Below are 22,165 nucleotides of genomic sequence, written 5' to 3'. Positions count from 1 at the left end.
TGAGCACTCGACGCTTCAAAGTTGAGCGCTGCCGTCGATCTCCGGCGTCCAGATTTTATGAACTTGCAGTCATAGTCCGCCACTGCTAGAATCGGTGCAGTTTCTAACTGCGGTATAGCCGCCAAACTTGTTATTTCGCCATGTTTTGCTTCCCAAGTCCACTCCTCCCTCCCACTCGCAGCCTAGATGTAGTCTTGTTGGGTTTGTACTGACGATTGGCTGCACGCAACACTCCTGAAGTGTTTTCTCTTCTCGACTGGCTACGGTGCTTCATCAGGGACAAATTACCCGAAATTACAGTGGACTTCAGCCTACGCAGCTGCCTCTGTCTTGTTTGAGCTGCACAGCTAAGATCATCCCTAGGCATACCTGTCCTGCTCTGGCCTTCTGGGTCACTGGATACACGTTTAAGGCTAAAATACTGCTGAATAAACAATGCGGATTTTGGTAATAAGTGCCACATCTAACAAATATTCTCCTCGTCTTGGTTTTATGTGTGCGTCATCCAGCAGATTGGAGATTGTTATAGTCAGTTTTCCATTAGAGCAAGCTCACCTTTATAGTGCTTGTCAATACTGCATGAATCAGTTCCAAAGCTTTTCCAGATAAGCACCTGACTGTTATTAAAAGAAGAAGAAAAAAAAACAGACTGTATGGCAATAACCTGAACAATGCATTAGTCATTTAGTGAACATTAAGCTTTCATGCCACGAATACCAGTTTCCTGTGTAAAGCACATGCTCTCTCTTAGAGTAACTATTTGCTTAAAGGATATCCAGCTAACAAAGGATATTGCTTCCATGGTGACAAAAGTAGTTTAGATATAAACAATTAACATTTCCCCTTTTCTGTTTCTCTTGCCATGTGATAGACACGTCTAGACAGTCATTTTAGTTGCGTTAAGATTTTATACAGAATAGAAATGCATGCTGATACACATTTGAAAGTTTTATTTTTTAAATATATTAAATCCAGTTTGAATGCAGTCTTTTCTTTTTTTAAAAAAAGCACTAACGTTTACAAAAGTAATACAAGAGAAGGCTGAAAAAAGTAAATTTTTCAAACAGAGTAGATATTCGGATATAAAAAACAAGTTCATGTTAAAAAAAACAGAATAAAATACAAGTTGCTCATAATTGCACTAACAAGACTAAGAATATTGGTCATCGCTCTCTACCCCTGAGTGTTAGTAACCCTATACATTAGTAATTATAAGGTAATGACATTGATTTACAGAGACAAGGTTTCACACAGTGACTCTCAGGGATGAATACAAACACATTTCAATGAGTAATAAATTCATAAAAGTGGTTTGGGAATGCTGATTATTGGTCTATTAAAAATAAAATTCATGAGAGAAACCGTATAAGGTCACTTTTCGGTATATTACAGGCATTTCTGCAGAACTTAAAAGGAACACCAGTTAAGACAACCACTTTGGGCTGCAAGAAAGAGGGTAGAAAATATATATATATGGAAGGGCTTATAGTGTCTTTTAATATCTTACATAGGTAAGCATCCATATTTCTAAACACAGATGCTTTAACTGAACAACAATCCTGTGAGACACTTCATGTAGACTTGGTCGCATGGGGCACCTGTCCCATTCACAGACAGCTTTGCAATGGAACCGCCAAGGTAATGTTTTTCACTCATAGGTGTGTGTCAGAAGCTCATACAACAGTCTGGTTTATTCACTTAACTGTGATTTGCTGTCATTGCATTGTTCTGGGTCATCTTTTATCTGGTCTCTTTAAAAGAAACATGTGCAAGGGCTCAACCCCCCTCCAGAACACACACACACACGCAGAGTAGTCATAACACAAGCACAAGGCTAGGAATATAAAACAGAGTCCCATTCACAAGTTTTACAGACTGGCCTTTATGTCCCCTTCTGCTGTTTGATGCTGTAAAAAACTTGTGATGAAAGTGCATGTAATAAAACTTGGCCCAGTGCTTCAGATATTGAAAAATGAGTTACAGTTTTGCCCGAATGCACAATCTAAAGTTGCAGAAAAATGTACATTCCCCCTCACTTTGGTTTTCCATCAACCCTTAGAATCCAATTCCTGTTTTTCTAAGGCACATACTGTACCTTACCCGCTGTATTATTACATGATATCTCAGTCAATGCAATGACACAAAAGAGGTAAAGGTTTCCTGTCTATTTTCACCAGCAATGCTACAAATGTATCCAGTAGAAGACATTTAAAGACTTCCCAACAGCAGTCACGGCTTGGTCACAGCTCAAGGGAATGACATTTCAAAAAAACAGAACCCGTGATGCCCCAAAATGGCAATCAGTGAGAACGTGAAAACGACATCACGTCACAACTCAAGTCAGCGTTATGGCTAAAAATAGTGGACCTAAACAAACGGCTATGTCTGTGAGCAAATGTAACATACGGTACACATGAAAGATGCTGGACCCAACATAAAAATAGCTGAGATATTCAGTGGTCTCAAGTGGGCAGTGGAATGTTCTGTTCTGGACTGTCGACAGTATGGTGGGAAAAATTCACTAGGGTGTCATGGAGACTTAAAAAAATGCAACAATTAGCAGGAAATCAACCTAACACCCTTTAATTATCTTGTTCTGCTTTTCTTTCCGCTCTCACAGTTTCCCCACCTGATCATATATCCAGAAATGGTCAGCAGCCCTAGCAGAATATTAGCTTCCTTCTTCCCAGTGCACCATCCTGATTTAGTAAGTTGTACCTCTTATCAGCACTCTCCCTATTCTGCCCTATCCAGTCTTTATTTCAGCTACAATCCAGTCATCTCTTTATATCCGTCACCATAACAACCACAAATGTTCTGACAGATTTTCTGGCACTGCAGTGAGAGGTGAAGCCTCAGAGGGAGAGAGTGAGAGAAAAGAGACAGAGAGAGAGAGTCACCCACCCACCCAAAAATCGTGCACCAATAAATGTACACTATGTTCCCAGATCATGTGAGATGCTTGATTTCTAATACAACCTTGCAATCCTCTCCTGACTCATACATTCATTTATCTGTGCTCTGCACCGCCGCCAGACATGCAGATCAGATCACACTGAAGCTATTATAAAGCAGACATCACAAACAAATTGGTCAGCACAACCTAATATAGACAGGACATCGTAAAATTTGCATGTCAGTAGCTAACATCAGTCACATTAGCCCATTGTCAATCAAAAAGACAAAGTAATCATAAGTGGATCATTAATAAATTTGATAAGGGTAACACCTCTCTCCGCCTCTCACCATTCAAGTGCTGGTGCTGTAACTCCTTCTGTTTACTGTGCTGACAACAGGAAAGATGGTTGCAGTACAGCAGCAGTTGCATTGTCATGTAGTGGTCTGAACATGGCTGAGCTGCTCTTATGTCCACAGCCCTACAGGAGCCATGCCTTCTTTAGTGTTCCGTGGAGGCAGCAAGTTTTCCTCACACAGGAACTTTAAGGGGAAATGGACCAGCACTCCTCTGATGGCCTTTAGTTCCTCTTTGGCCTGCTCGGGGTCTGTGTCACAGAGGCGAGCCACATTTAAATAGTCCCTCAGGGCTTGCATGCTATGGACACTGTTGCAGGGCAGGCACTTGAACACCTGTGATACAGTAGGGCCACAGAGCCAAGAAGAACAAAGAGCGGTGAGAGAAGTGAAAATACATATTGATACAATTAGATACAATTAGATATATATATAAAAAAGTTTTTGGGTCAATTCACACCTTGTCATAAATGTTAACATTTGTTTTAGCAGTGTCATTCCAAACCAAGAAGAAGAACTCATCACTGATTGGATCGTCAATATTTATACTGGGGTCTGAAGCAGCTCCAACAAGAACCCTGGTACAGCAAAGAAAAGGCCAAAAATATTCAAATAACAGAAAAAATATGGTTAAGTAATGATAAAACTGCACAGGTTTCCCATGCAGGATCAAATATTTTTGCTTGTCTGTGTGTAAAAAGAAGCCCATATACTTAGAGGTCTCACTCTCACATTTGTATCTTGTAGCAAAACTACATTAGACTATAAGTTGCTAATAAGTCATCAAGAGGCTTTTGCCCTGACCTGAAGCACTCTTTGCGTAGAGCAAGTGTCAGTGGTCCTGCCTGGTATTCCTCCCCTCCCATGATGGATGGGACCCTCTCTTCATCTTCCACAAATACTGCCAACTCACTGTCTCGGGAGCCCAGCATGCTACGGTCATTAATGTTGGCTGATCCTGGAGCAAAAACGGACAGTACAAGCATTTACAGTGTGTCCATTCAGAAGCATGATTCATGTAAAAAAAAAAAAAAAAAAAAAATTATATATAAGTATATATATATTATAATGATATACTATATATATATATATATATATATATATATTTATATATATATATATATATATATCAAAGGTTTTAGCTATATTTAAAATGAGGGCTGCTTTTTTTTTCTCTAGTTCTGTTTTATCTAATAGGTCCATGGACTGTTTAGAACATTTTGTTTATCTTTCTTCATGTATTAAGTGCAAAAGAAAAAAATACATAGAACCTATAGCCGACAACCTATAAGGTGTACAGAATATAGTGAGAAATATCAAATAAAAATGTATGCTTTAAACTTTCTATATTTAAAATTTCATTGCTGGCTGTATTTGTGAATGTTTAGCAGATTAATCTCCAATGCATTCACGTCTATTTACTCTGGAGGAGGCTGTAAAATTTTGGAAATGGAGTTCAATATGTCAGCATGAGTCTCTAAAGCTCAAATCTGTCTAATGACAGAGATTCGGAGGCGATTTGTTGACAACATCCTGATTTTTTTTTTTTTTTTTTTTTTTTGGCCACTGTTAGCCTCTGTTAGTGAAACTTTCTTTGAAGTGGTTCTAACATTTTTGACCTCGGATATTTTCATACAGTGTGAAAATGTATTCAGACTCTTTATCAGAGTGATCTTTAGGACACTCGAGCCTAACATTAGCTAGCACAATGTTAGCATAACCAGCTGTTGTTGCCATTTAGTTGGCTAATTATCAGCTCTCCAGATATTGGAGGATCACATGTCTGATCTGCTGACAGTAAGTAACTGCAGCAGTATCGACATTAAATACGATTGTTTAAGCGTGTTTTTTTGTTAGAGCACTGACTTCAGTTCAGGAGATAAAACAAACGCATGACCCTTCATACCTTCTTGAGTCTAAAGGTGCAGACATAAATTACATTTGTCTCCACACCTATGAGTTCACTTCTCCTCCACCATTGGCGTACTGTGTATGTAGCTGTCTCTACCCACATACATAAAACATGATTAAGCGGGACGGCGATGTTCATCTGAACCACTGTATTCAAGAGGGTGGGGTAACATGGTTCACTTCCATCGATTAGTGCCCGCTTCTATGTATTTTTAATGGATTACGTTTATGAGAACGCATCAGTTTGTTGGAAAACGTACTTACACACTAATCAATATTTATAAGTATGTTGTTGAGTATAATATTCTGTTTTTCTGTTCAATAAACTCAAAAAACAACTTCACTGTACCTTTAAGAATTCAGATAAATCTTTTTAAAAGGTAATACAAAGCTAACTGTCATCAATAGCTAGTGGGTTCCAGAGCACGTTTAAGCAAATGCAATCCCTCTGTTCCTCCCACAAAGACTTGCATGTGAATCTGCATATTCATATGGAGTAAGCCTAAAATCTTAAAGAGTGTAAGGCTAAACAATGAAAGAAAGAAAGAAAAAAGAATTCAAAAGTCATTGCACCATACATTGGTCTCATCCATTTTTTTAAGTCGTCCTATTTTTTTATCTTTTTATATATAAATGACTGTATTCGTTCATATCCGTATTCTACAGTTATAGGTGCCACTAAACTACATATAAAATGTATCGATTCAGTTTTATTGTTACACTGAAAGCCAAAAACACATTAAAAAAAAATCATATCAGCTGCAGGCAGCATTATGTCATCATCATTTTGTCATGAACCTCTGTGATGACTCAAGGTCAGAATTATAATCTTTGAATGCCCAGCGGTGACTCACCAATGATATAGCAGCGGTCATCAGCAATGAGGGTCTTGCTGTGAACATAGATGAGCTCTGTGACAGGTGACTCGGAGAGCTGGGCATGCGTCCTCAATCCGCACAGTGTGATGTACTCTGTCCACTGATCCTTCACTGCAGGCCAGAGCAGAATCACATTATTTACATGAGATGATGTGAAGTGAAGACCAGTAGAGTCAATTTAAAGGAACAACTCAAGGGGAAGGAAAGATGCATGTTAGCGAGGCAGCAAAGGCTGATGTCAGGCTGATTTCCAAGGTCTAACAAAGCAGGTAAGTGACAAAAAAAACTTACATTCGCTTAGTCTCGACAGGATGGAGAACTCCCCTCGGCACATGGTCCTAGGATGACAGAATAAAACCTTACATTAAGAAAGCCAGCCAGCATAAGGGGAAATAATTTAGGAATCTCACAAAAAAAACCCAAAAATATCTAGAGCATATACAGAGAGTACACTTCTGGGCATAACATCAAAGGCAGATTTGGAAATGTGATGGATGATAGTGAAACCATAACATGGCCATGCTGCATTCTGGCAATAACAACATGCTGACAAAGCTGATTAAGCAACATCACTCAATGTAATATGTAATATGACTCGATATGCTCTATTCCAGTTGGACCAGTTGATTGATAGAACCCTTACATGCATGGTAGCTACCCCAACTTTCCATTACCAGTTTTATTGACATGTCTTATGCATTTTCTATCAGTGACATTTCTGCTCGATCAGAAATATGTCTTTAAACCAGACGAAGCTGAGAAGTCTTGTTTTTACTGTGGCAACATAAGTTGTAGTGCTTGCTGATGTGTGGGCTGAGTGCAGAGTGCTAATGGGCGGAAAAGGCTCTCACCTGTAAGTGAAGTGCAGAATAGCTTGAATGGCATTTCCACCTCCTGTACTGATGTCTCCTTCAAATCCAGGAAGCAGAGGCACCACCACATACACCCTGTACTTCTTCTTTTCTCTGAAAAAACACAACATCAACACTGTACATTGTACTCTGCAGATAAAAGATGAGGTCTAATGTATATTTCTATTTGGTTTTGTTATTTCTTTGAACTAAACATTTTGTTTCAAATGTGTACCCCCAGTTTACCAGCTCAGTGATATTTGCATTTGTTCTTACATGTCTTGTCTTAACTTCTTTCACAAACTGCTGTTTTAAAGCCACAGATTTTCTAAACATTTCAATGCAATATGGAAAAAACCCACAAGATAAATCTGATGGCATACAAGGACCTGAGCGAGTTTCTGCTGAATTACAAAGTATGGAGCTAAATCATGGTCAAAAGTTTTACTCATTTCAAAAAGGTGATTTGAAGTTGAAATTCTTTTTGATATAAAAATAATTTGAATACATTATTTGTTTTCATGGAAATTACTTTTTTTTTTACAGTTTCATTTTTTTCAGCTTCAAATTTTATTTTCTGTTTCAAATTAATTTTTTTCAGTTTTGGGCCTTTTTTCCCGCTTTTTTTCATTTGTCAAACTTTTGACCCTGATTTTGTGTTGTGGGCGTGTGTAAAGGGGGCGGGGCACGGGCAGGGCGTACACTAATGATTGACAGCCGCTGTCACACATCGTTACAAGTTAAAAATGAGCATTTTAGCTGAAGATGGCCACTGCTCCTTCATGGCCAACAAGTAAGAAACACTTGTAACTGTTGTATGTGTGTCTGAGCTGATAGAATTCAGCTACTTCTGCTTCTTAAATTGCCCAGGGACTGCAGATGGAAATTAGCTAGTAGCTAAATCTGGTACAAAACATATTTAATGAATGCATTTTGTACACAGCCCTTCCGAAAGACAATAGACAAATATTAGAAAACCAACACACTCAAATCATACCTGTAGGCACGCAGAATTCGATTCACGATTGCATCACCAATGCCATTATGGACAGTCTTCTGGTCAGAACAGCTGATGAAGAACTGGTTCTAAGGGCAGAGGCAAGGCAGATGGTGGCTCAGTATGAGGTGAGGGCCAAAGCTAGCAGGTAGCTGGCAATGAAGGAAGTGGGCTTTGGATATACTCAGATTCAGGAAAAGTCATTACAGTAGGCATGCTGGTAAACAGATTTGTTTTTTCCAAATCAGAGCCTATTCTTGGGCAACATATTTGTGATTACGGTGACAATTTTGTCCCAATGGGAGCCCTGACCGTATCACTGCTGTCTAAACCATATTAAGGCACAGCGAGCCTTAATATGGTTTAGACAGGATGACACACTGCCTGCTTAAAGATGTACATTTATCTGTAAAGTGCTACAATGTTAATCTTAATTACCTCGATGTAGATGTAGTGTTCACTCTTGTTGATGGTGTCGATGTAGGCGTTATGGATTGAGCTCTCACAGGTTCCAGTTGACCAACGATCAGCAGAGCGCAGCACCTGAGAAAACCCCAAAAATTCAACTTAGCACTGGATATACTTATAAATCATGCATATATTTTTATCTCTTTTCAATGGTGTCATTTTACTATTACTGTGGATATTCACCATTGCAATCACACTTACATATCATATTACCTTGCACATGTAAATTCGCCCATTTCTATGAATTTTAATAGGATACTTAACAGAAGAAATTGAGCAGATGCACAAAAAGGGAGCGCACCTCTTAAAGTTTGAAGACAGATTGTGTAATCTGAGGCAATGACCCTGAAACCTGAATAAAGCAGCTACAGAACCTGATAGGAAAGCTACAACATAATGGGGAGCAAGGGTTATGGTTACAGGCCACCATCCACAATAGAAGTATCTGTTACTGGACACTCACTGATTGAGCGGTTTTAAGTGCAGCATGTAACACTGGCTAAAAATACTGATTAAATACAGTTCTAACATATTGTCATCTTGTTTTTGAATTATTCTAACAAAACAAGCATCTTCACAAAGTTGCTAACGCACCATCTTTAGCAATATATTATTATTCTATTATTCTGTTAAGGGGATATCTGCTAGTTGTGCTGCTTATGCTGGTGTCTCTCTGGACCATAGATCCTATGAAGCCTGTTGCAAGTGAGATGCTGCCACTTGTAATCCCACTCTGTCCTTGGCATTGCATTTGTTTTCTCTGGCTTTACTAAACAGGATAAATATGTTGGAAGTAGTTTTGTTCTACAGGCTTTACTTTTGTTCCACCATCTGCCATAGCACAAAAAAACCCCAGCAAATACTGAATAGCTGCATTTCCAACACTAGAACAGTGTCTCTTTGTTGTAGCACAGAAATACCCATCTGATTTCCTGTAAGATCTGACCTGGCAGCACAAAAGAATAAATTCATGTAAAAGTCAGTAGAGGTCTTTCATTCTTGGCTTGTTTACAGCAATTAAGGTCTTAAATAATTATTCAATAAGAATACAGTATACATATGACCAACAGCAAGGTTTCATTAATGTGCACTCTACATGTTTTCAATTCTTCTTGCCGTCTTAACAGTGATGTTGAAAGCTCTCTTTACACCATGTCATTATAGCTTGGAGCTGTGTGACACAAAAAGTCTTTCATATGAGCACTGGCAGCTAGAGGCAAAGTCTTTGTGTTTTCCCGTATCCAAGGTTGACCTTCTGTGTAGGAGAACCCAGTTTCTATCAAGCTCTAGTGTGAAGCCTACAGTCCTGTGCAAATGAAAGTACAGACTCTTTTAGTTCTAAGGTTTTACATATCAGACAGAATAAAAAAAATCATCTGGTTCAAGCTAGCCTGCCCAAATAATCACCGCACCACCACCATGCATGACAGTGAGGTGTGACAGTATGAGGTGTGTGGTCTGATCTGCCGTGTCTGGTTTATGCTAAATCTGTAGAGTCTGCACACTCGGACACTGGAGGGAATTTGCTGGGACATCCACTCCTGGGAAGATTGGTGGCTATCTTTAATATTTTCCACTTGTGAATAATCTTTGTCACTGTACAAACATGGACTTCAGATTGTAAGGAAATGACCTTAAAAACCTTCCCAGATTGATGGGCAGCAACAACTTGCTTCTCTACTGGAGGTGCTCACACTTACTGATGATTAGTTAATGAAGTGCATTTGATTAGCAGCACCTGGCTGCTACTTACCCTCGTAATTCCTATGGAAGCAGTAAGATTGTACTAAGTTTTTCACACACTGCTTTTCATTTTGGCTTCATTTTTGTTCACTAAATAATGACAGGGTAATAAGTCATGTTTTGAAGTTCATCTGAGATTGCATTTAAATAACTGTGCAATGATGAGGTTTCTCTTGTTACATAAAACATTAGAAACGAAAGGGGTTACACTTTCTTTTGCACATGACTGAACTGCTGAAACAGAACTGTGGAAAGTTTTACAACCAGCTACAGTTCTGCAGCAAATATGTAAGCAGTGGTGAATGAAACTATTATATAATAATATAATAATAAATAATTATATAATGTATCTAGCATGCTAATGTCACAACATATGCACGAAGGCTCACATCTTAACCTGTCAGTGTTTTGACGACAATGTATGAAAGGGCTAAAAAGGTGCTCTTTGGACTGCAGGAAAGATCTGAAAAACCTATGTAAACATAAGCAGAGTCATTAAAGAAGGATTTTAACACTGCCCGTGTAAACAACACATTCCTCTCAAATGGAAAAGTCTAGGCTTTATCAAGTGATTATAATCAATTAAATTTGGATTACAACAAAGTTAAAGGACCACAACAGCCAAAGTGGTTCCAGTATGTTTTCCTGCGTGCTATCCTTGGCAATAGATGAGAATATGCTGGGCACTAATGATTGATTGATTTATTCATGCTTTTGGAGACTATAATCAGCAGCTGTGGGAGGCACAGTGAAAGAGTTAGAGCCACTAACCTGTTTAAGATTACTTGCTCCTTGTATAATTGACAGCATATAAAGAAAATGGTCAGTTGCGATGATATGTTGTTTTACTTTAAAGCCCACAAAATTCACAATTTAATTTGCATAATATGAATTTGCACATCTGTGCTGTTGTCAGCAACCTGGAACACACAACAAGCAAACAGCTCCAGATACAGAGTCCCCCAGCATGTTGCTGTTGTTGTGGCTCTGCAAACTACCAGCTGGCTAACGCATCACATTAGCGTTACTACTGGTGATTTAAGCAAATTGGAAAAAAATATAGTTGTCAGAGGGCCATGGAAGTGGGTAGTTACCCACAGGGAATTCCCGGAACTGTTTAATCTTAAAGCACCTAAAATATACCCTGACCACAGTAGCACATATGTGGGCCTATCTGTGAGCAAAAAGACTAGAACTTTAAAAATTGTATATTTACACAGATGTTGACGTCATCTTGAGTCTGTGTGTGAATATACATACCTGCACTTTGGCTTTCTTGGACCCAGGCACAGTGAATGGCAGAGAGTCAGCAGTGGAATGAGACTTGGGAAGAAGGTAAGGGTAGAAGTCGTCTTTGTACTTGATTTTGAAGATCTGAAGAGGACAGAAAAAATGAATCAATTTCAGTTTTGTCACTTTCCTGTTACTCATGTTTCCAAAGCATTGCTTAAAGGTTTTTAAGCAATACTTCTAATGGAAACATGAGGGTTGGGGATGTTTTTGTTTTTTTTAGCACTTACTGTATGAGTCATATTACCACACAGGATAGAAGGTCCAAGTCAGTAATACAGGAGTCTGATTATTTTAAGCTCTGTTTTAGTAAAGATGACCTATTTTCAATCCAATGTTTCAGTTTCACAACTTTGGATATTTATAGTATAAATGTTAAACCAACCTGTAGCTTGTACACCTATAGACTCATTTGTAAAGCAAAAGTGATGTTTACAATATACATATAGATATATAAAGATCAATGTTAAAACTATTGCTGTTTAACACAGCTTTCTTTAGTGTCTGACCTTGGTAAAATTCCAGCGCTGGATGAAGTGGCGGGCTACATCCCTGGCAGCTTTGCCATGAAAAGCTGCAGACAGGTCACGCCACGGCATGCGAGGAACTGTAGTACGATCAATGTTATCTGACAAGATAAAAGAGGGGGGAAAGGAAGCAAAAAAAACCCAAAACAAGTCTTTCATCTCTCTGTTCAGGGATTGTCAGTGTATGTGTGTGCATGAGCTGCTGAAAGAAATTTAGATAGAGTACCTTCAAATGGTCTATCCAGCTGGACCCAGTCTCTCTTGATAAAATTACTGTAATCTTTGCCAAGCCACAGTTTAGTGTTACCAGTCAAATCATGTGGGTCCTGCTCTCCTTGCTTATCTGGCTCAGATGTTTTAGAGCCACCAGCCATACCATTGCCCTGGATAACAGAGTCATCCATTACAGTCTGTACGGTTCACAGTACATTCTTACATCTACATCGTTCCTCGTTTCGCCTTCAGTTACCCCGTCGGTCGTCTCTGTCAAACCAAGGTCAGTTAGGTGATGCTGGCTGTCATCCCATCTCCCAAAAGCCAGGTCAAGCCCCCCTACAAAGGCTACTGTTTGGTCAATGGCCACCATCTTCTCATGGTGAGCCCACAGAAACACCGCAGAAGACACGTGGTCAGGATGCCGCATCACCTGACGGATCAGTGGGTAAAACTGGTGTTAAAATGTGCATTCAGGGCTATTTGTGTCCCTCCTCTCCTACTACTCTACAAGACATTGTGCAGAGAAGTGAAAGACCTTGATGTTTGGGTGCATATTCATTAGAGTCCTCTTGCTGTGCTCACTATTGATGCCAAGTGCCATCTCCACCTCTTTGTACAGCAGTACACACACTTTGACTCCCATTTCCTGCAGAAACAGGTTCATTTAAAGTAATGTTATTTAAAAAAAACTCTACAAATTATATACATTTTGAAAAAGAAGAAAAAAAAAACAAGATGGCAACAAAAACAAGACAGAGAGACTTCCTACTGCTTTGCGTTTGAGGATCTCATCGAGCCGCCAGTAGTAGTTAGTTGCTGGTCTCTTTAGGAAGACTTCAGGACTGAGCCTGTGAAAAAAAAACAAAAACAAAAACAAAAACAAAAACAAAAAACCAAAACACACACACACACACACACACACACACACACACACACACACACACACACACACACACACACACAGAATACGTTTCCAGGTTTAACTAAAATATTGAAAAATTATAGTTACATAAAGATTTTGATCAGCAAATCCAGACATTTTTGACACCTACCACCAATCTGTGATGAAAATCTCCTCCTTGGCTTGTTCGAGAGCATCAGCCAGGTCAGCGAAGTAACCACTTCCATTCACATACCTTCAAATAATGAAAGGTAAATTGAGGACAAATCCTAAAAGATTATTGGAATTATTACAAATATGAGCCAGACTACATAACTGACCATTTAGTGAGCGTGTTCTCCCGCGGTGGAGCGAATCCTTCGAAGCGTTGCGTTTTGAGAAAGTCACATGTTTCTGCCAGACGCTTGATTTCAGAATTCCACCATTGACTTTGCCTATAGCCGTTGCACTTGATAATCAAATTCCTGATTAAAAGGATTAAAAGCACAAAGGCAATGCGTGCATCACAAACACAGCAAAAACACGCAAAACTCAGTACATATAATACACAAAGACAAAGCTGACCTACCGAGTAAAGTTCTCAAAGCACACTCCATATTTGGTGCCTGTGTCAGCACGACCCACTTTTGTTTTGAACTCTGGATCAAACAGCAGCACAAAGTCGATGCTGCCACTATCTCGTTTCATGTACAACAGGAAAGAGTCTTTCACCACCAGCCAGCGGCGTGACCAGCGGAAGCAGATCTGATGATGGCCTATACAGTTCAGGCCTAGGATTCGGTGACCCCCTGACCTCTTCAAGATATATCCCTCCCTGAGTCAAGATCAGACATATTATGCAATGAACACCTGCCATACCCTTATTCACTCCCAACCCACTAAAATACATGAGCTCAGTGTTTTGCTTACAAGCCCTTGGGTCCAAGATCAGAGACAAAGGAGAGGGGACTGATGGAGAGGAACTCCAGCTGCAAAACAAAATATAACTCAAAATGCAGTCATTTTACTTGGGATTTACTTTGTATGTCGAGACGGTACAATGAAAAGTCTTGAGCCACTTCCCTTTTCTTTGTATTTTGCTAGAAACATTAGAAATAGGTGCAACAATTTATTTAAAAATGTCCAAACATACATGGGAGTACAGTATAAAAATCAAGAAAATCAGGTAATGTACAATTCTAACAAGCTTCAAAGTCAATATTTGGTCATATTTTGTCCAACTCATAACTGAGAGTGTTCCACTGTGGGTTTTTCTATCCACGTATCCTTTGCTGCATTGGCAGTGTGTTTGAGATCATTGTCATACTGAAAAATAAACCTGTTGCCAATTAGAGGCTTTCTAGATGGGTATTGTATGGTGAATCAAAATGTGAAAGAATTTTTCTGTGTTCGTGCCAAGTTTTAGACTAATAGCTTTGTGGGAATCATTTTGTTGTTGCAAAAACATCATTTCATTCTTGTAAGACTATGTTATCTTTTACATTCTTGGTAGATTCATTTTATGAAAGTGGATTAAATTATGTGTTTTTATGACAGGCTGCCTGACACAATTTAAAGCCGATTCTTTGTTAAGTTGTCTGTTAAGTGTAGACAACACTGGTTCATTCCTTGGGTTAGGTGCATCTTTTGTACTTGAATGATGTACTTGAATGATGAATAGGTATGCGTTAAGTGTCTTAACAAACAAAAAGACATTTCTCTAAAAATGGTCAGGTACAAGGACTGAAAATGTATGAAAAATCAGCCATTTTTAAAGAATATCTTGAAAAGGTCTGGGTCCTTGGAAGCAAAATATACAGAGGGCTGATTTAAAACTTTTGCAATGTAGTGTATATATTATTCACCCATGCTTACCATGCTGCTATCATTTTTACAGAATGTGTTCTCCAGTAGACAATTCAGGTACTCCTCAAGGTATTTCTGCATTAGAAGAGCACATATTTACAATTTACTTACCAGCTGCTACTTGTAAAATTATGTGATGCTTCAAAATATGTTCAGTGTGTGGAAGACTGATTTATATACCACTTTGCTGGAGGTTCTTCTGGCCCGCTCAGTCCCATGTAGGCTGGGCATTTCCTCCGACATATTTCTCAGCTGCTGCCTCTCCTTTGCAAATCTTTGAGGAAAATTTGAATATTCAAAAACATTCTGCGCTTGAGAGAACTGCCATAAAAAAAGCTCAAAACAAACAATTACTCAGATTTCAACTGCATTAAGAGAGAGAGGCCAAGTTGCACAGTTAAATCGATCAGCACACCAACCTTCCAATAGGCAGTAAATGAAGCATCATCTTGTGCTTGTAAAGGTCGCGATGCACCTCCTGAAAGTTCTTGTACTTCCTCTTTATAGTCCAGTGGAACTGGCCATGTGTTAGATGCAGTGTATACAGGGTCCCAATACTAACCTGGAGGGACATCATTGATAGCATACAAAAACACAAGTGTGGTGGTGAAAAAGGGGAACCACCAAATGGCAAAAATTTGAGTGATTTGAATGGAATAGAATTTTTCTTATTAGCTCTTGTTTTCATAGCAACTGGACTGTGTTTTGCCAGCCGCAGCTTTAACGTAGTTCCCAGTAAGAAAGAAAGCCACAATTTGAATAGACAGATGAATTTATCTCTAAATCACTTACTTGGAAGATAAGAGTTAAGACACCCAAAGTCCTTTTTTAATTGCCATTTTGTAAGTGCTGCAGATCAAAGATGAACCAGGAAGTAGCGTAAAGGTTTTTTTTGTTTCATATCCTCCTGAGACCCTATGTCCTCATATGGAGAAATTACATTTAGGCTTTTACACACATTCTACTTCATTCTACTCAATAAAGTGTTTTACACTTTGTAAAAATAAAAAAGAATGACCCCAAAAAGTTGATTCTGTTCATCTGGACAGTGAAGAAGTCACTTTCTCCCACTGAAAATACTTTACTGTGCTGTAAAATAAACCCACTGTTTCCACATGCAGACAGTTTTTATAATCAGCTAATCCCAAATAGCTAAGATTAAAAATGCATTAAAAAAAAAGTTTGGGTTTCCGGAGGATATAAGCAAATCAGGCAAGACATTTAGCATGTGGATTGGATTAAAACACGTAGAAACAAGTTTCTAATTCTACTTACATTCACCGTTCTGGACTGTGGGAGAAAGAAAATCAGAGAATGTGGATACCAGAATATGGAAAGTATATGCAAACTGACTGAGCCATCCAACTTAAAACTCAGGAGTTAACTTACAAATAAAGTGACATGAAGTGCGTCTACAGATCAGTACTTGTTAAGATACCCATGAACTTCTGCTTTTTAATATAAATGACTATGTAGAAATAAATGTGACTGACTGTTTCATGGTCATATGGTTGGTTTCAGATCACTTAAATATTATCTTTAGGACTCATTCAACAACAGTCATAATAAAATTCACCACAAATGAAATTCTGCTGTTAATCATTTTGAATGCGAAAGAAATTTGATTTAAATGACTTTGAACGTGGCATGGTTATTGTCTCTGGTGCCTTGCATCCATGGTTCAGGCTGCTGGTGGTAGTGGTGTAATGGTGTGGGGGGTATTTTCTTGTCACACTTTGAGCCCCGTACTACCAAGTGAGCATCATTTAAGCACCACTGAGCACTGCTGCTGGCCATGTTGATCCCTTTATGGCCAAAGTGACAGCACACTGTAAAACCCTGAAACAGCCTGCTCAGTAGCAATAAAGTTTTCTTTTGTAATTTTATCGCTCCTTTCGCTTCACTATGACTTAACGTCATCATTGGCAAAGTAGTCAAATTTAACCCTGGCATGTCCTGAGTCAAAATCGAAAATGGGATTGTCTGTTGTTACACAGTTGTAAAGAGTTACTTATTAAGCATAAGTGTGTGTGTTTTCACTTTGGGCCCATCAAGAGCTTTCTATAAAGATTCATTAGTATCCCAAAAAGAAAAAAATGTAAAGGGTATTTTCGTAAGTTTATGGAGGTACCCTTGAGCGTGTAGTGTGCTTCTCTGTGTTGTCCAGTCTGCATTTAACAGGAACATCAGGGATGAAATAAGGTATACCCTTATCTTCTATTTCGGAAAGATGATGCACCACGATGAAAGGACGTCCTTCTGCGATTTGAAAAATTGAAGCAATCAAGAAAAATGGTTTTCTGGGAGCTTTTATCTTAAACTAAATTCATTTTCGTCGTTTCTCACCACTGCGCGACATGAGGCCATCTAGGTCGTCTTTAGTCAAATCGTGGCAGTCGTGTGAGAAGCGTCGTCTATTAAGGCTTTGGGCAGCTGCGCTCTCTGCCAACGGCTCGATCACGTCCTCTGGACTGGCCATAGCTCTGTTGCACAAATGATCAAATGCCCTGGTGAGAAGACAAAAGAAAACAGTCCAGAGATCAAAGACATGTGAAACTGTGGCCTTTCTCGTGATATAGATCATAGCAAAATCGGATTTTAAAGCAAGAGTATCTGACTTCAGATTTTCTGTAGGAATAGTAGTAATAAAGGCAATAATACAGACCTGTAACCACAAACATGTCAGCTTTAAAACAGACAGAGAGATGCAGTTTAAGTGTTTGATGCTTAGCAAAATCCGTCAGTGTGATCATGACCTTGAAGTGAATCTAATGCTCAATAATGATGACATATCATGATTGCTCAACGGGGGGAATTCAAGGACAACCACCATTATCACTTCTGTTAAAAACAGACTGCTTTAGATATCACTTGCATGAAAATAGAAAGTAAACTGGAAATGTTTGTCAGCAGCGACCTGCTAGGCAAGTCATTTATGTCAAAACATATGAGAAGTTTAGGACAAGGTTACTGGTGGAAAAAAAAGGGTGTGTGAAACCCTTTGTGTTGCATGTTGGTAAATGTAGAATAGCTGAATGTTTCCTGGAAATCGAGGCTTAAGAAAAAGGAGGGAGCCTGTCTCTGTTAAGGAGAGAGAGTTTGAAACAAGGGTAAGAAAGAAAGAAGCATGATCTGCGTCTGCATTCTTTTTATCAGAAACGTGACTTTCCACTTCCACTACAAGCTACACAGGATCATGTGTAGCAAAAACAGGTTCAGGAAGAATAATAATTGAAGATCCCGTCACAATTACTGTGTCGGGCGTAAACTAACATCTACTAATAAGGAGACTAAGAGTGAAAACAAAAGGAAATGTGACAGATGAACTTAATAATCAGCACTTTGTGGCCAAGATTTCTTTCCACTTTTTGCTGATGTAATGAATCTAAAGCACTGCTGTTGAAGAGATCTGCACATTTGCACAGTGTATTCATCCCAAATGTGTCATCTGTACAGCCATGTTTTTTTAAATATAGATCACCACTGCGTATATGTTGTATTCGTATAAGCTTTTTTGTCTTGACAACAATCTGGTTTAGAATTTAATCCCATTAGGATGGATCTTCCCCACCTTTGCTTCCCAAGAAATCACAAGTGACATTTTAATTGTTGTGGAAAAAAATCTCCACACTAAGGCCATACTCAATTTCGGCTATTTCAATTTATACTTTTGACTTTTTTTGGTTATTTCCACTTATGGAGCTGGATCTTTTTAAGACACTCACATGTGAGATCTTTGGTGTGTTTCCACACACTTTTAGGTGTTATACTTTCGTATGAAAGACTTGCTCACACTTGTCCCTAAGCAAGCAAGACGCACAATACAGAGGTAAACATGATAAAAACTAAACCAAAACAGATATTTCTCATTAAGTACCAAACCCAACTAGCTGCTGTTATCTGTTTACATTTTGAAGCACTAAAGTGTTAAGTGTTGACTTAACGTGATTTCCCTGCATTTTGCATGTCTGAGTCAAACTTTACCTACACTGTTTGCTCAGGTTACTTTCACGGTAAATACTACACTATACCCACACTGTGTTTTATAAAACATGAGACTAATCAAATTGGAATGCTGTGACTGGCTGAGAAGTAAGCTATTAGCAAGAGTCCAATCCTTTAAACACACACACTATGTGTCAAGAACAATGTGGCTTTGTTTGTGTGTATGTGTGGGGTGCAATGGATGACTTTTATCTCTCAGCAGTACCGACTCTGGAGCAATTACAAATACTATCAAACACACTGATAGCAGTGCTGTGTTGAATTCAAAACATATTTTGTGTTTGTTTGGATAATGAAAAGGCAGGAGGTGAGTTCAAATCCACCATCTAGTTGGAACCTTTCTGTGTGGAGTTTGTATGTTCTCCATGGGTACTCCAGCTTCATCACGCAGCCCAAAGGCATGCAGTCACTGCGGTTATGTGTGAATTTCTCTATGAATGGCTGTCTGTCTCTCTGTGTCGGCCCTGTGACAGACTGACTACCTGCACCCTGCCTTTGCCCTGTGACAGCTGAAATAGGCTCCAGCTTCCAGAAATTGAATGGATAAGTGGAAGAAAATCTATGGATAAAGGGATAAATAAGGAGATTCCTGACTTTGCTGACTCCCAGTGGATATCTCAAACAATGACACCTGGCAAGGGAAGGGAAATGTTAGGAGACGATCAGCAAAACAATCACACTTCACACAGCAGCTTAATTCCATGCAGTTTTCACTGATGGCCTCAACTAGATAAGGATGGCACACCCTGCAATGATGATGTACAATCTGACATCACAGCTGGGTGCGTGTACAGGTGCAGCAGTGTACCTCTGACAATCCTTCACCTGCAACCTCCCCCCCCCCCCCCCGTTTTTTAAGCTGTTTGCATACCCATCATATTTTCTTTTTCTTTTAAACATCATTCATCAGCTCTTCAGCCTGAACATCAGCTGACCTATTTAAAAAATGGTCTTCCCTTGATTAAGGGGAAGTTGTGCTTTGCATACGTGATCTTTAAAATGAATTTGTATGGGAAATCTACGGACCGACTCTAAAACGTGCAACCAAGTGACAGAAGACAATTGTTAGTCATCAACTTGATGACTGAAACAACAGCGCTGAGTCAACACTTGCTTACCATCAAGATTTTCCCCCAAAACTGTGCTGTGGCTAAGAATAGTCCGTCTGATCACGTTTTTAAAGCGCTAGGGCAAAAAGTCAGTGTTTAAAAAAAAACGTCTTAAAGAAAGACAAAGAGAGAAATAAAACAAACATCTGATGGAGTTTTCTTAAGCACACACCCTAATCTACACTAACGAAAATCACTTTTTAATTTTTTCGCCAAAGACAAAGCATCTATAAGCAGCAAAGTCTACTTAAGACTCCAGGCTGGGAAAGCTGAAGGCTAAGTTTTGGCGTCTCCACCCTTTCCCTGTTTCCCTATTACAGCCACAATCCACAAAGAGACTCGGTGTAGTTTAAAAAAAAACTTCCCATATAAAGACATCTGTTGGAAACAAAACATAGATTTAAGCGCGGCACTAATAGGATCGCCGTATTCCTTATCTCTACCTGCGAGTTTGCAGCTGGACAATCCGCACTCGTCAGTACTGCGACAACGCAGCGGATGGAAATAGAAGTCCGACATAGGCCTGAAAAAATACTTACTGTCAGCTAAGTTCAAGCCACGGATCGGCTCACGGCGGCTCTACACTCAGGGCGAAGAGCTTAAAGAGTCATTCAAAGTAACAAAAATGTTTCATTGTAGCCCAACCGGAGTATCAGAGAAGAGTTCATCAGTGTTAACCGTGGGTGATGCACGCTTTAGTCCCACCCACATTATTACTGGCTGTCCGATGGGACAGCGTGAGGGAAAAGATAACGTGGAAATGGTTTCTGCTGCTTTGCCACTGTTATTAGGTAAATCATACTATGTCCCTTTTTATTCTTATATGGAAAAGAGCCCGGTGATGTTCGGAATTATGACACAAAACAAACAATGACTTCCTCCCCCTCCGGTATCTGCGGCTGTGTACATAGCAGGCGCATTCATGGACTTAGTTCACGTTACTGACGTGTGCACTGCCACAATTATCAAGCACGAACACAACAAGTCCCGATTTCATACTTGTCAGGAAACATATGCAGGAATGCAGATACACGAGAAGGGAGTAGGCGGCACGTATGCCATTTTCATGAGAATCACGTAAGGTATCAGGAGACTTCCGATTATATGTATATTTTATTTTATCCGACGAGATACCAAAATTTACATCTAAAACGCGTTTTTAGGACAAACCAACAATGTGTTTTGTACAGTTTTATTTAGAATAAAAAAACTGTACAAACTTTAACGTTGAAGTGGGACACCGGAAGTACATGTTACGTGAGCATCAACTAAAATCAACCAGATTTAACTTTCATTCTAGTTTTATCTGTATTCCTATTTTCGAAGATAAACCGTGCATTAAACGAACAGAGGTATGGCATTTTCATATTGCTAGTACCTAAAAAAAGAGTTGATGACTCACGCCCATGCAAAGTGAGCGAAATCTGGAGAGTTGTTTGCATGATAACCATAAACCAGCTTCCTCAGCCACAGCCCCGCCTGACAGGTTGGAGAAATAATTGAAATGACTAAAAAGGCTTTCCGGACTGGTTTTCGAAACAGGTACAGGTTTTAGATGACAGCACACATGCCTAGCCTGTACCTAAAGTTGCACACGCTGAGAGAAAACAGTAACAATGTAACAGCTGAACTTTAGACTTAGTGTATCTAAAGCAAACATACTTCTAGGACTTGATATTAAAAACACAGGCGTGAAAGGTTTGGTTTTTACCTTTTGAGTTTGATTTTTTCCTTTTCTTTTTTTACAATCTTGGTTTAAACAGTGATGTGACAGGTTGATGTTTTCGGAAAAATCAAAGACAACTCCAAAAACTGGTGTGAGGTGGCGCTATTAACAAAGTATCCCTAGTGCAACTTTCCACCACATGGAGGCGTTCAACCACAAGTCTGACTGGATTTTTAAACAGCAGTCTATCAGTCACACAACAGTCAAACCTTTCTATGTGGTTTAATCTCACATTTTATTCCACTTTATTAAATATTATTATACACATTATAAAATTAATACAACCCGATGGCAGATCCAAACTTATTCGATGTGAGCTTTCCTTTGTTTTTGCCATAAACACACTATATTATAGAATATCTTCCCTAAATACACAACTGTGTAACTTTGAACACAGCTGGACACGAACAGAAAAACAAACATAGACCATTCAAGTCTTCAGTGTG

The 22,165-nt window shown here is 39.1% G+C and overlaps 1 protein-coding gene across 8 annotated transcripts; it reads right to left on the bottom strand.

Annotated features, from left to right (window-relative positions):
• Positions 1-935: 935 nt before the first annotated feature.
• Positions 936-21,812, bottom strand: pld2 (phospholipase D2). 8 transcript variants are annotated; one of them, XM_040032813.1, is made up of 26 exons: positions 20,533-20,792; positions 17,545-17,565; positions 17,226-17,386; positions 17,011-17,138; positions 16,155-16,169; positions 15,299-15,441; positions 15,060-15,153; positions 14,889-14,954; positions 13,944-14,002; positions 13,603-13,848; positions 13,355-13,498; positions 13,186-13,269; positions 12,903-12,981; positions 12,669-12,779; positions 12,387-12,563; positions 12,144-12,300; positions 11,900-12,018; positions 11,361-11,474; positions 8,328-8,432; positions 7,890-7,978; positions 6,893-7,006; positions 6,333-6,379; positions 6,018-6,152; positions 4,057-4,210; positions 3,713-3,830; positions 936-3,588 (listed from the first exon to the last, which is right to left on the bottom strand). In XM_040032813.1, the coding sequence occupies exons 3-26, from the start codon at positions 17,356-17,358 to the stop codon at positions 3,364-3,366; spliced, it is 2,856 nt and encodes a 951-aa protein (XP_039888747.1). In that variant the 5' UTR covers positions 17,359-17,386; positions 17,545-17,565; positions 20,533-20,792; the 3' UTR covers positions 936-3,363. The 8 variants fall into 8 exon arrangements, with proteins under 8 accessions (XP_039888747.1, XP_039888750.1, XP_039888748.1 ...); XM_040032816.1 differs by lacking the exons at positions 17,545-17,565; positions 20,533-20,792 and adding an exon at positions 21,705-21,812; XM_040032814.1 differs by lacking the exons at positions 17,545-17,565; positions 20,533-20,792 and adding an exon at positions 21,372-21,549.
• Positions 21,813-22,165: the final 353 nt, after the last annotated feature.

Source organism: Simochromis diagramma, unplaced genomic scaffold (genome assembly GCF_900408965.1).
Source record: "Simochromis diagramma unplaced genomic scaffold, fSimDia1.1 OVJJ01000216.1, whole genome shotgun sequence".
NCBI lineage: Eukaryota > Metazoa > Chordata > Actinopteri > Cichliformes > Cichlidae > Simochromis > Simochromis diagramma.
Note: the sequence above shows the minus strand (reverse complement) of the source record. Positions and strands in the feature narration are given on the sequence as shown.

Bases quoted from the DNA above. Each gene is read 5' to 3' on its own strand.
- pld2 (XM_040032816.1), bottom strand. From the start codon at position 17,358: ATGGCCAGTCCAGAGGACGTGATCGAGCCGTTGGCAGAGAGCGCAGCT. The intron at 7,007-7,889 runs GTATGATTTGAG...GTGTTTTTTCAG, and splicing joins CGAATTCTGCGTGCCTACAG to AGAAAAGAAGAAGTACAGGG. The intron at 6,380-6,892 runs GTGAGAGCCTTT...CTGTCATCCTAG, and splicing joins ATTCTGCACTTCACTTACAG to GACCATGTGCCGAGGGGAGT.